At 40.1% G+C, this 13987-nt stretch overlaps 1 protein-coding gene across 1 annotated transcript in view; it reads right to left on the bottom strand.

Moving 5' to 3' along the window:
• Window positions 1–9726: 9726 nt before the first annotated feature.
• The window catches only part of LOC307148717 (uncharacterized protein), a 28546-nt gene continuing 24285 nt past the window's right edge, over window positions 9727–13987 (bottom strand). The window contains exon 7 of the mRNA XM_079854443.1: window positions 9727–13891. Within this exon, the coding sequence (XP_079710569.1) occupies window positions 10506–13891 (3386 nt within the window). The 3' untranslated portion in view covers window positions 9727–10505. The remainder of the gene's footprint in view (window positions 13892–13987) is intronic.

Here is a 13987-nt window from a genome sequence, read left to right as displayed (position 1 = left end):
TTCACATGAAAAGTTATATAAAAAATTCACAGACAACATATGTTCACATTCATGGCACAATTCAAACGGGACCAGAAAATAATTATTTTCTCCCATTCACTTGCATTGACGATTTTTCAACCTAGAGGTCTAGCGGTGTTAGCGGAAGGGGCGGGACTTACCAGCTCTATAGGTGTTCTGTCTGCCTAATGTGTTTTCTCTCTAAATGAATGCTCACATACTGTATATAATATAATATAATATAATATAGCCGAATGTCATGTAAAGCTGTTCTCATTTCCAATTAAATTTTTTTTTGTGAATGTCTCCACAGCAACCTGAATGGCTGGAATGTTCTACATACCGTAGGCGATATTTTTTTTCCCAGGATGGTAGGGGAAGACTCATGAATATTCATTAGGAAAGTCATCCCTGATTGGTCTGATGACCTACCCCTAACCCCACCCCTAAACCTACCCGCCACTGGGGGTCTGATGACCTACCCTAACCCCGCCCCTAAACCTACCCGTCACTGCGTTAAGACCAATCAGGGATGACTTCCCTAATGAATATTCATGAGTCTTCCCCTACCATCCTGGTAAAAAAAATTGTGCATACCGGAGCCGTTTTTTTTTCTTGACGGCGACTGGTAGGCTATTTGCGTAAGGACGTCACGGAAACATAACGTCGTTACATCACACGATTGTTTACTTGGATAGAGATAGCCTAATCTGTGTCAACTCAAGTGTCAACTTGTTGCCACGTTGCAATTGTAACACAAAGATGAGATGTGGCCCAGAGAGAAAAAAAACAATAGGTGTCGGAGGAAAAGATGCACGAGAGACGAGAGATGGCGTATTTTCCCCGTGTTTAATAAAATTTCTCAAACGTCACACTCGTCCGCATACATGGGGATCGAGTGAGAAAAAGTATACAAACAAACATCCAACTCTGGTCACAAATATAAAAGGAAATAAAAGAAAGAGTACAAAGGTCGGTAGAGCGGTTATCTTTTCTCCTCACCTGTCAAATTTATTACTGACACTCTACGCACATGCGCAGTTCTCATCTTACCTCAGATTAACTTAAAAGCACAAAGTGACCGTTACAGAGTCCCCCCTGGAAAAATATTGGCTGTCCTCAGCCAACAGTACTGTGAAAATACAGGAAATAAACAACTTCATACATGTGCAGCGTTGCGGTACGAGAGAGTAGAGAAAGTTGAGGAGTGTTTACCACACTCTACACTAGAGAGATGCCAGAAATGGCAATATGATCGACTACGCCACCCCGGAGAACCGGGGAACCATTTTTAAGTGGGTGGGTTAGAAGACATGAGTCGTATACATAGAAGTAGAAAAGTTTATTTTGTTCGTCAATGTTGAATAATAAATAGCTCAGGGATGGGCAACTTCGGTCCTGGAGGGCCACTGTCCTACAGAGTTTAGCTTCAACCCTAATCAAACACACCTGAACAAGCTACTAGAAAATTACAGGCAGGTGATTTTTTCAGGGTTGGAGCTAAACTCTGTAGGACAGTGGCCCTCCAGGACCGAAGTTGCCCATCCCTGAAATAGCTAGACATTTCAAAGTTAAAAACTCCTACATTGGCATTATAATAAATTAACACCATCAATTGGCATCTACTCATACACACAGTAAATAACAAACTCAATTTAAAGAAAACAAATTAACCAAGAGCAGAGGTATCTGGAGGTCCGGGCCAGCTGCCAAATTGGAAAACAAACCCCCCCAAATAATCCACTACAAATACCCAAACGCACACGTGAAGGGTTAGATGCCAGAAGACACACAGCACTAGGTGTGAACACACCACACGAATGGCAGCATCGCCTTCACCCTCCAGAAACCCCCAGCTCCTGCAACAAAGACAAAAATGGGAAACACACAAACATGAAAACAATCCACAAAAAAAAAAAAAGATAAGTCAAATAATTCAAGGATCTAAACCACATGAAAACAAGTTAACATTGAAATAAACCAAGTTCACTGAGGTTTGCAGTGATCGAAAATAAGACAGAATGAACAAAAAGAAGAAAACCAAATAATCAAACATAAAACCATACGTTACCCAAAGCTAAACGTATATACTTATACAAGATGCTTACAAACCAATGGAATTCAATAGGCGGCGGCCAGAGGAGATAGCCAGCCCGCACAGTCAAACGAATGCATAATCCTCAATAGCGACAGAATCACAGCGGCTAATGGTTGCTATCGTGATGAACGTCGAGGCAAAACAGTGACATAGTCGCAATATACGCAATCAAAGTTCAGTGTTGATGCTCAATCAAAATCAAAGTCCTGCAACCGAAGTGACCACCGAACCTTCCAGTGGGGTTTGGTCGTGACATCAACCACTTCAGACTGCTGTGGTCGGAAAAAACTGTGAAGTGCAGTCCCTCAATGTACGGTCTGAAAATACTCAAGCGCCCAAATTACCCCTAGGCATTCCTTCTCGGGGGTAGAGTAAGGGCGTTCAGACTTGTGCAAAGCACGGCTGGCGTAGGCAATTGCACAGTCTCTACCTTCTTCATCCCTCTGCATCAAAGTAGCTCCCAGACCAACATCACATGCATCAACATGAATGAAGAATGGAAGTGAAAACTGTGGATATCCCAGGATAGGCGCAGACATCAATTTACTTTTGAGGAAATCTAAAGCATTTTGTCAATCTTGTGTCCACACAAAAGGAACGCTGGCTCTTGTAATTGCAAAAAGAGGTTCAGCATGTCGTGCATATTCGTGAATGAATCGCCTGTAGTAACTAGTCAGGCCCAAGAACTGTCTCACCTGCCTAGCGTTTGCAGGAGTAACAAAATCAACCACTTTCTCCTCATTCGGTAGGATACCATCTTTGGTGACTCGATACCCCAAGGTAAGTTCCTTCCTACAGAACTCACACTTCTCCAACTTGATCGACAGACCAGCAGACTTGAGCCTAGCCAGGACCTCCTCAGGGTCTATCAGGTGTTGCTCAAACGTGGGCGAGGCGACTACAATATCGTCCAGATACACTGCACATGACTTGTAGATAAGGCCCGCCAGTACAGTGTTCATGAGCCTCTGAAAAGTGGCTGGGGCATTACACAGGCCGAAAGGTAGAACACGGAACTGGTATAACCCACGGTGAGAAATGAAAGCAGTCTTTGTCCTTGACGATTCCTCCATGGCCACCTGCCAATAGCCCCTGGCTAAGTCAATTATTATTAGGCTAATTAAAAAACATTTCAGAATTGCTGAGATGCCTGACAAAGTGTCCAGCCCATATTTGAACCCTTTAGGGGACTATTTATGAAATCACAGTTAGAACAAATACATCACTTTATATTTAAGACTAAAATCATTTTCCAAAACTAGTTTTCTACATCTGACCTTTTTTAGGGTCCTGTCATTTGTATAACTGACTTTATCCTACAACCGCAAATCAGAAAAAGTTGGGACACTGAACAAATTGTGAGTAAAAAAGGAATGGAATAATTTACAAATCTCATAAACTTATATTTTATTCACAATAGAATATAGATAACATATCATATGTTGAAAGTGAGACATTTTGAAATGTCATGCCAAATATTGGCTCATTTTGGATTTCATGAGAGCTACACATTCCAAAAAAGTTGGGACAGGTAGCAATAAGAGGCCGGAAAAGTTAAATGTACATATAAGGAACAGCTGGAGGACCAATTTGCAACTTATTAGGACAATTAGCAACATGATTGGGTATAAAAAGAGCCTCACAGAGTGGCAGTGTCTCTCGTCAAGATGGGCAGAGGATCACCAATTCACCCAATGCTGCGGCGAAAAATAGTGGAGCAATATCAGAAAGGAGTTTCTCAGAGAAAAATTGCAAAGAGTTTGAAGTTATCATCATCTACAGTGCATAATATCATCCAAAGATTCAGAGAATCTGGAACAATCTCTGTGCGTAAGGGTCAAGGCCAGAAAACCATATGCCCATGATCTTCGGGCCCTTAGACGGCACTGCATCACATACAGGAATGCTACTATAATGGAAATCGCAACATGGGCTCAGGAATACTTCCAGAAAACATTGTCGGTGAACACAATCCACCGTGCCATTCGCCGTTGCCAGCTAAAACTCTATAGGTCATAATAGAAGCCATATCTAAACAGGATCCAGAAGCGCAGGCATTTTCTCTGGGCCAAGGCTCATTAAAAATGGATTGTGGCAAAGTGGAAAACTGTTCTGTGGTCAGACGAATCAAAATTTGAAGTTCTTTTTGGAAAACTGGGACGCCATGTCATCCAGACTAAAGAGGACAAGGACAACCCAAGTTGTTATCAGCGCTCAGTTCAGAAGCCTGCATCTCTGATGGTATGGGGTTGCATGAGTGCATGTGGCATGGGCAGCTTACACATCTGGAAAGGCACCATCAATGCTGAAAGGTATATCCAAGTTCTAGAACAACATATGCTCCCATCCAGACTTCGTCTCTTTCAGGGAAGACCTTGCATTTTCCAACATGACAATGCCAGACCACATACTGCATCAATTACAATATCATGGCTGCGTAGAAGAAGGATCCGGGTACTGAAATGGCCAGCCTGCAGTCCAGATCTTTCACCCATAGAAAACATTTGGTGCATCATAAAGAGGAAGATGCAACAAAGAAGACCTAAGACAGTTGAGGAACTAGAAGCCTGTATTAACTATATCAAGTTTATTCCTAAACTTGAGCAACTTGTCTCCTCAGACCCCAGATGTTTGCAGACTGTTATAAAAAGAAGAGGGGATGCCACACAGTGGGAAACATGGCCTTGTCCCAACTTTTTTGAGATGTGTTGATGCCATGAAATTTAAAATCAACTTATTTTTCCCTTCTCAGTTTAAACATTTGATGTCATCTATGTTGTATTTTGAATAAAATATTGAAATTTGAAACTTCCACATCATTGCATTCTGTTTTTATTCACAATGTGTACAGTGTCCCAACTTTTTCTGATTTGGGGTTGTATTTGGGTAAATTATTTTAGGGAAAATGTCTGAAACTTCACACACACTCAAATGCGTTTTCACTATCCGAGTTCTTAGTTTAAAAAAAAAAAAAACATGACAAAAAGCTTTATTAACATTCCATGTCATCTTTTGCTATAGTTCATTTGGAACTCACATGTGAAAATGTAAAAAAGTTGACAAATACAAATGCAAATTTGCTGCCTGGAAATAGTGCAACCATGTCTTAGTGTTTCAAAAAGCATTTTCCTTTTCTGGAAAAGGTATATCTTTTCCTCTCTGTCTTTTATAAAACTTACTAACATAACTTAAACACAGGCAAAAAGGCTATTCTACATGCTAGGGCTGGGTGATATGGCCTAAAAAAAATCCGATATACGATTTAAATTGATTTTATTTCCCTCCTACTTAAAAGCAATCTGCAGATGACAAAGACATTTTTCAAAATTGGGATTGGGATTAGGGGGGATGTAAAAACAAAAAAACAAAAATGACATCACAATAATAGTCTATTGTGATTGTCAAAACATTTGGTAAACAAACAGAATTTAATTAAGTTTAGTGACAACACAATGTTTACATGGTACAATGACTACTGTTTTTATTATTGCTTGACATTAATTAATTGAATTAATTTCTTGTGATTTGATTCTGATCTTGATTCAATATCGATTCCTTTTGAAAAATATTAGGTACAGTAGATACATGTTAATTTTTCTAAATAAAAAAAAATATCTCACCTAATGCCCCAGCAAGAACTATCAGTTTCATCTGCCATCTCTCAGCAGCACCTATGATGGCCAACCAAGAAATGCCCAATACATGCCTGGTTTTCATGCACGTCAGCAAGTCATTGAGAGATTTTTTTTAGTTCATCCCTATTTTTCCCAGTCTTTGAAGCATATTACATATTTTATTAAAATAAATTGTTCATTCATTTAATTTAGATTAAAATTATTAGATAAAATTATTTCAAAATGTTTTTGTTTTCTGCCCTTTTTAATTATTTCATTTATTCATCAATCTAAAACAAAAAGCAAGTAATAAAGTGTACAATAAAGTACAACCAAAACCTAACTACATTGCACTTGAATAAAGTTAAAGGTGTAATCTGGCGGTTGTCCTGCAGGTGACCTCATAGTCTTCTTACGATGCACTTAGTGACTTCCGATTACTCCAGAGCACTCGTAGATCTACGATGATTTTCAAGTGCTACTCAAGTTACAATGCTTTTGGGAAACAGACCGTAATATTAAGATCAGTCGTACGATCGTTTTAAAGAACTTCTTTAGTCTTACGATACTTTCGGGAAACGCAGGTTCTCAGGTTAGTGGGAAGAAGAAAGAAAACCCTGACAATAACACTACCAAAACACAAACCAAGACTGCTTGAAATCTTAAAGGGACGAAACAAGTAAGTATGAGGCTATGTATGATAAATTATATGAAATAGCAAATTAATACTTTCTATCCTAAATGTGTCAGAGCCATCCATTTGCTACTTCAGCTGCAGTCCATATAATTTACATTTCAACAGTAATTCTAAGGAACTTTAAAATAATTTATTCTGTATTGAAACATAGTCAAGAAGTATTATATAAATAATAAATCTTCTAAGCCACTCAGTCCAGAACCCCTGAGGAACCTGTCAGTAAGTAGCCTACTGTATGTCCTGTATTATGGTAAGCTGGTGTGTTTGACAAAAATAAGAACATTAAAGGTCCCATTCTGCGTGATCCCATGTTTTAAACTTTAGTTAGTGTGTAATGTTGCTGTTAGAGCATAAATAATATCTGTAAAATTATAAAGCTCAAAGTTCAATGCCAAGCGAGATATTTTATTTAACAGAAGTTGACTACAAAAAACGGCTCGATTGGACTACAGTACATCCCTCTACTTCCTTCTTTAATGATGTCACTAGAACCGTTTCTTGACTAACCTCCGCCCACAGGAATGCTCCCTCAACTCTACTGGCTACTTGCGCACTTCTTATAACTTAGGCTACTGTCTGTGTTTACTCAGCTCTTACGGTGATTTTCTGAAGTAAAACTGACGCTTCATCTTTTGTGTGATGTACAATAAACTTTATTAAACTCATCAGTACATGTTTGATCATCATTCAGACAGCAGACTTGTAGTAGGCTATTAATAAATAATGGATACGCCTACAAGCAGATGACAAATACGTTATAATAACCGTAATTAAACTACTAAACCATACCTGTTTCATCTCTATACAGCACTCTGACTCTGTAGGCATTATTGTCCGACTCGAAATGAACGCCGTTACTGAGAGTTTCATCATTCCGTGAGGTGAATTTTTCCTGACAGACTGAGCGCGAGCTCATGAAGCTCCGCCCCCTGTGTCGTCCAGCAGCACCTCATTTGCATTTAAAGGGCACACACTAAAACAGCTCGTTTTTCTGAGCCCCAAAAAATGTCAATTTAAACATGCTGTAAAAAATGATCTGTTGGGTATTTTGAGCTCAAACTTCACATACACACTCTGGGGACATCAGAGACTTATTTTACATATTGTGAAAAGGGGCATATAACGGGACCTTTAAACATTAAAGTTTGGATGATATCTAACAGTGATCTCTGCTTACATTCCAAGTAGACACCTTGTAAAGTCCTGCTTGTGTGTCCTGCATGGATGTGTTTGTTTCTAGTGATGTCTGAATTGTCCATCAGCCACTGCAGTGTATAAAGGGAAACCCCCATCTTAGGTCACTAGCAGGATTGAGCCCATCAATAAGCATAGAGAACTGCAGATGATGTTTAGAGTAGAACGCTGAAAAAATGGCTCAACTTGCCTGCAAAATTAATCCTCTGAAATACAACCGATGAACCAAAACATTATGACCACCTGCCTAAAATGCTGTTGGTCCTCCATGTGCCGCCAAAACAGCACTGACCCGCTGAGGCATGGACTCTTCAAGAGCCCTGAAGGTGTGCTGTGGTATCTGGCACCGAGACATTAGCAGTAGATCCTTAGTCCTGTAGAAGTGTCCCAGTAACCTTGCCATAACAATTTGGCCCTTGTCTCAAATTTGTATTCCTGCATCCAACAACATTGATTACGAGAACTAATTGTTTGCTTACCATTTAATCTACCCAGACCATAAGTGGCCTTGTTAAGAGATGATCATTGATATTCATTTTACCTGTGACTGGTCATAATGTTTTGTGTTATCAGTGTATACAGCAAAAAAAAAAAAAAAAAAAAAAAAAATATATATATATATATATATAATTTATTTTTTATTTTTTTTTATTAAATTGTGCTATTAAATTGCACTGTAAAAGACAAACCAACATTCATAGCATGTGGGTTCTGAGAAAGAAAAGAATGATCCAGAGATGTCAAAGGTGTAATTGTAATTCTTGGCTTGGTCAAGAAATCAATAAAGCAGCAGGATCATTTTTAAAGAAACTACATTTTGATTTGTTTAGAAACCCAAGTGCTGATAAAACCAACTGTATTTGTATATGCTAATACATTTTAAACATTTTGAGATGTATAACGTATTATTAACGTATTATGAACATGCATTAATTAACAATGAGCAATATGCATAGCACATTTATTTATAACAACATTTACCTAGATTACTAAATGCTGTAGAAATTGTTATTTGTTGTTAGTTTACGATACCAGATGCATTAAACTACTGTTAATGAACTGAACTTTGTTTTTTTTAAGTACAATCATTTTGGATGTTTGCATTTTATGAGAGGCTTCATAAAGAACACTTTAGAATTTGATTATAATTTCTCACTGTAACAGAAAAAAAAAAGGAGAGATAGGCAAAACACTGTTGCTCGAAGTTTCAGGTTCATATCACAGCCATGGTAGTTGATAAACAATTAAATAAAATCTCCGTCGAGTGCTGGAGAGAAACTGACAATATCAACGCTAGGCCTACAGATTTTGTCCAAACTTACGATCACACCAGATAAACTTGGAAATGTCAATTTGTTTATGTAAAACACTTTTTTTCTTTCTTCAGTATTTCTGTTCAGTGTTATTCTGAGTGATTATGTTCATAAATCAACATCTTATCCCCCTTTTAACCGCTCTATAAATATTAAACAGTAGCAGGAAAATTATATCTAAACCTCGACTTATCAACACTTGAATCTTGTGTGACATTATTACTGTTAGCTGAAAATATTTTGTCTGTGAAACCACATTTGTGATATTGACCTAAAGACTACAATTCTGATACAATTCTCCAAAATGCAAGTGATTGTAAAACATTCATAATGTATTCTTTTATTTGAATGATTTGTAATGTAATATTGCAGTATAATCTGTTAAAAATATGGCCAGATTTGAAGTCACCATGTATCTACTTTAGTAACTTTACAGTCTTTAATCTTGTCATATGATGAAACATTGTTAAACATGAATAAACATTATCATCTTTGATAATCTGTTTTGGAACAATGTGTAAATAAGACATTTATTTTCTCCTTTATAGAGAACATAATAAGTAGACAAAGCTTGCTGAAATCAAAGGAACAGCAAATCAAAAAGTTAGCATTGTGCATGAAAACAAATCATATATTAAAAACATTATTTTCCTTTTATTTGCACGGTCTGTGTAGACTGTAATATACATCAACTTAGAGTAAACTAATGAACTTCTCTTTGAAAAATAAAAACAAATTAATCAATAGAAATCCCTAAACAGAGATTTACACCTTAGACCTCTTGTTTATGTGGTGTCATGACTTTCTGACCACCTGCTTGGCCCTACTTGCACAGTCACAATGATGAGAAAACAGATTTTACTCTATTAATTTGCTTCCATCATTCTGTTTCTCGCACACTTGACCAGATTCCTTGTCTACATTCCTATTTATGGATACTTGGGGCGGGGAGTGCTAATTTTATTATTACAATCACATATATTGATTTGGTGTTTTAAAGTAAAATATAGACTTATAAAAAGTACACAGCAAACATCATAGATGGAAAAAAGAATCATCACACATCCCCACCCCAAAATCAGTGGTCCATACTCCCAACTTACTGTTCTTCTTCTCTTTTCTTAGCTTCTTTTCATTCTTTATCCTACATTCTTAACCTTCATTTCTTTTGCAATGCTCTTATATTCAGTATACACCAATACCTCTAAAATTCCACTATAGAGTTTGGGTGGTAAACTGTTTTACAAACATTATTCTCATGGTGCTCTCCTGCAGATTTCTACAGTGCTAGAAGTTAGCATGGCTTCTGTCTAGAACTGAGGACACATAAATAAAAATAAGAATATTTATCATTTCCAAATACCAGTGACATGCATTCCCATGAATGAGAATCAGTTACACTAAACCAGTGTACAAAAAGTGCAATATGCCTATCTGTACATAAAGACTTTTTAAGTATTTTATATTTCAAAATTGCTTAAGCAGTTTGAGCCTAAGATCTAAAGCCTTGTTTATCTGTGAAAAAGCAAAAACTCTAGAGTTAAATCATTTGTGTATGTGTTTGTTAACTTGTTTTTCTCTGTCTGTACTTACTGTCCGGCAGTTTGTACAGTTTCGGTTTGCTCATGCTCAGTCTTGGCAACAGACTCTGCCTCTGCAGAGTTCTGAACAACGCTCTCAACCTTAGAGTTAGGTTTCTTAGAAATAGGTGGAGGAACTTTGTTAGCAGTTTTGTGTGAGTCATTACACTTGGCTGAATCGGAAACAGATGTGAACTCTGCCACCAGAGTCTTCCTCAGGTCAGCCTGGACCTCTAAGGATGACGGTGTCTGTATTACGACCTTCTTTGGGCTCTTAGAGAAGATGAAGCTGGCCGTAGATGCAGGGGAGTTGGGTACAGTGGTGCCATCAGTCATGACTGGGAGAGGGGAGCGCTGACCAAAGAGCTTGGCTTGCTTGTCTTTTGAAGACATATTGGCAGCCTTCAAACGAATAGCATCCTGGAGACGCATGGAGGGGTTAGCAGGCAAAGACACTACGGGAGGCATGGAAGAGACAGTGGGCGTTGGTGTTTGGGGTTTAGGCTGCTCACCCTCCAGCTTTGAGGGTATTTCAATGGTGCTTGATTGCTTCTTTGGATTTTGCGGAGGCTTGTTGAGTTCTTGTGCCTGAAGTTGAGTCTTTGGCTCACTTATTGATTGGTCCTTTTGTCCCATTGTGTTCGGCAGGGTAGCAGGGACAGGTGCTGTAACTTGGATTTGTTCCTTGAGTGTTTTGGGTTTGAGTTCTGGTTCAGAACAGGGTTGTTTAGTTGCTGGTTCAGTAGGAGCTGAAGTGTTACTTGGTTCGGTGATTGGACTTGTAGCTGATGAGAATGCTGGCTCAAGTCTTGTGTTTTGGGTTTTTTGAACAATGTTATTTGATTTAGTCTTTAGTTCAGTTGACTCTTTCTGAGTATTTGATACAGTGGTTGTATTTGTGTGCACGTTGACAGATTCGGATTTTGGCTCTGTGCCAGACAGAGCTTCCAAATCAGGGGGCAGTGATGTCATAATCAAAGACCGTCTAATTGGTTTTGGTGGCACCTCTTGATTGACTCCTGATTTTGGTTTGGGTTGTGATGGTTTATTGAGATCTACAGCCTGACTCTGATTGGACTTTATCGACCTGAGACGAACCATCTGTAAGAGAGACTGCGTGACCACTGGACTGGAGGTCTCCTCTTTGGCCGGAGAGGGACTGCTTGTCCGTTTCTGTGTTTCTGTTGTCTCTAGTCTGTCCTCCATTTTTACATCAGTAGGTAGTGGAGGAGGAAGAGGAACAGTGACTTGTTGAGATCTTACATCAGTGGGTAGTGGAGGAGGAGGTGGAGTAACGTTGATTTGTTGAAAAGTTGCAGATAACGTTACTAACACATTGGGTATTGAAGATTGGGATTCTTGCAGAGGGGGTGGGATTTTCTGTGGTTCAGAAGGTGGTGTTGGTGGAGGTGGAACTTCTTGTGGTGGTGGAGGTGGAACTTGTGGTGGTGGAGGTGGAACTTCTTGTGGTGGTGGAGGTGGAACTTCTTGTGGTGGTGGAGGTGGAACTTGTGGTGGTGGAGGTGGAACTTCTTGTGGTGGTGGAGGTGGAACTTGTGGTGGTGGAGGTGGAACTTCTTGTGGTGGTGGTGGTGGAACTTCTTGTGGTGGTGGTGGTGGAACATCTGGTGGTAATTGAGGCATTGTAAGTATAGACCGTGGCGAAAATGGTGGGGGTGGCGGAGGGAAGTCGGTATCATTTGGCACAGCGACAGGAGTTGCAGAAGCGGTGCCTACTGGAGGCGCCGGAGGAGGAAACAGAGGAGGTGGAGGGATCCAAGAAGTCAAGTCCTTTATAGCTTTGGCAGCTAGCGTAGGAGATGAAGGAACAAAGTCTGGAGGGGAAGGAGGAGTTTTGGCTTGTCTGTTTGGCATTGGTGGGCAATGTTCTGGGGGAGGTGATGGAGACGGGGTGACACTGGCGGCAGGTGCTAAGGATTCAAGTTTGGCTTTTAGCTCCACTGCCTGCAACACTGATGCTGGGTCACCATTTGATGAGGTCATGTCTGGTTCATCCACAATTTTAAGACCTCTCTTTTTAGCCCAGCTTGCATAGTTAACAGGGCCAGGCCCACACAGCAGTTCGAAAGTACGCTGGTTGTGAGCCCAGGTCTCTGGAGGAGGAGCTGGGGGAGCCAGTACTTCGGGATGGTTAGGAATGTCAAACAGAGACCAAAGAGCCATTACAGCTGGGGAAGAATTGTTACCATTAATTAAACTTGCAGACCGAAAGATGTTCTTCAGTTCAGCAAGCTTACTGGTGCCATTAGTGTATGAATGGGGTGCGCCATTGGAAGACCTTTGAAGATTATTTCTGTATGTCTTTAGCTCAGCTGGCGTGGTTTTCTTGTCTATGCTGACTGGCTGGATATCCTTTGATGGGACAGTTGTGAGTCCATTGGAGGGAAATAAGCCTCTCTTAGGGTTTAACTCATGAGTGGTCACATTCATTCCAGATACAGAAATAACAGTGGGGCATGATGATCCATCTGGAGTGCTGACATCAGACAAGTAGTATGGATTTTCAGATATCTTCCTGTTCTGTTTCCCGTGTAAGGAGTGTGACCTGCTTGGAGGAGCTGGAGGTATCTTGCTCCGTTTCATCACTGATAAGTTACGTGTGAAAGCATCAGCAGTTCCTGTTTTTCTGCTGTCCTCCTCTTCTGTAGAGTCCCCATTCCCATGAGTAGTTCTAAACGGAGCATGGGAACCATGGTTGTTCAGCTTGACTGGTCTAGCTGTGTTCTCAACCTGACTTCCCCTGCTGGCCACACGGGGAGTGCTACTGCTGGAGATGGTGGAGGAATCAGATACTAGTGTCTCTGATGATCCTGAGCTGCTCCACCCAGAAAAGTTTGAGCGGGTTGAGTAATAATTTGAAGAGGCTCTGGAGGATGGACGGGTGGAGGAATAATTTGAAGAGGCTCTGGAGGATGGACGGGTGGATGCTGGGCTGGCTGACACCAGGCTGCTCTTGCTGACGGTTCGGACACTGCTGCGACTTTGGCTGCGACTGAGTTCCACAACATCCACAGATGGTGGAAGTACAGCATTTGGAATGATTTTAGACATGTATGTGGCCTGAGGTGAGACAGACATGACTGCACCGGTTGGGTTCTCTGTCCATGGAACAGCTAGAGTGCCTGCTCCGGACTTCTCTGGATCTACAGAATGATTTACGGACCTTTGGATTATGTCATCTTTGGGTATAGCCAGTGTGGGAACCTCTGTGTTGTGTTTCTTAACTGTGTGCAGATTCTCTTTGCCCTGTAGATGGTCTTGTACACTAGCAGAAGCACCATCCACAGTGGAAAATAAGGCGGGTATTATCATGTCTCCATTGGACAGCTGGCCATCAAGAGGATTGGTGGTGATCCATTCTGCCCTGTCCAACCCTTCAGATACGACATATTCAAAAATAAAATATAACAGTAAACATAACATGTTTTCCACTAAATAACTTAAAAACATGCTGTACAATACAGAAGACT

The sequence above is a fragment of the Squalius cephalus genome, assembly GCF_949319135.1.
Source record: "Squalius cephalus genome assembly, chromosome: 21".
NCBI lineage: Eukaryota > Metazoa > Chordata > Actinopteri > Cypriniformes > Leuciscidae > Squalius > Squalius cephalus.
This window is presented reverse-complemented; position numbering and strand designations above follow the sequence as displayed.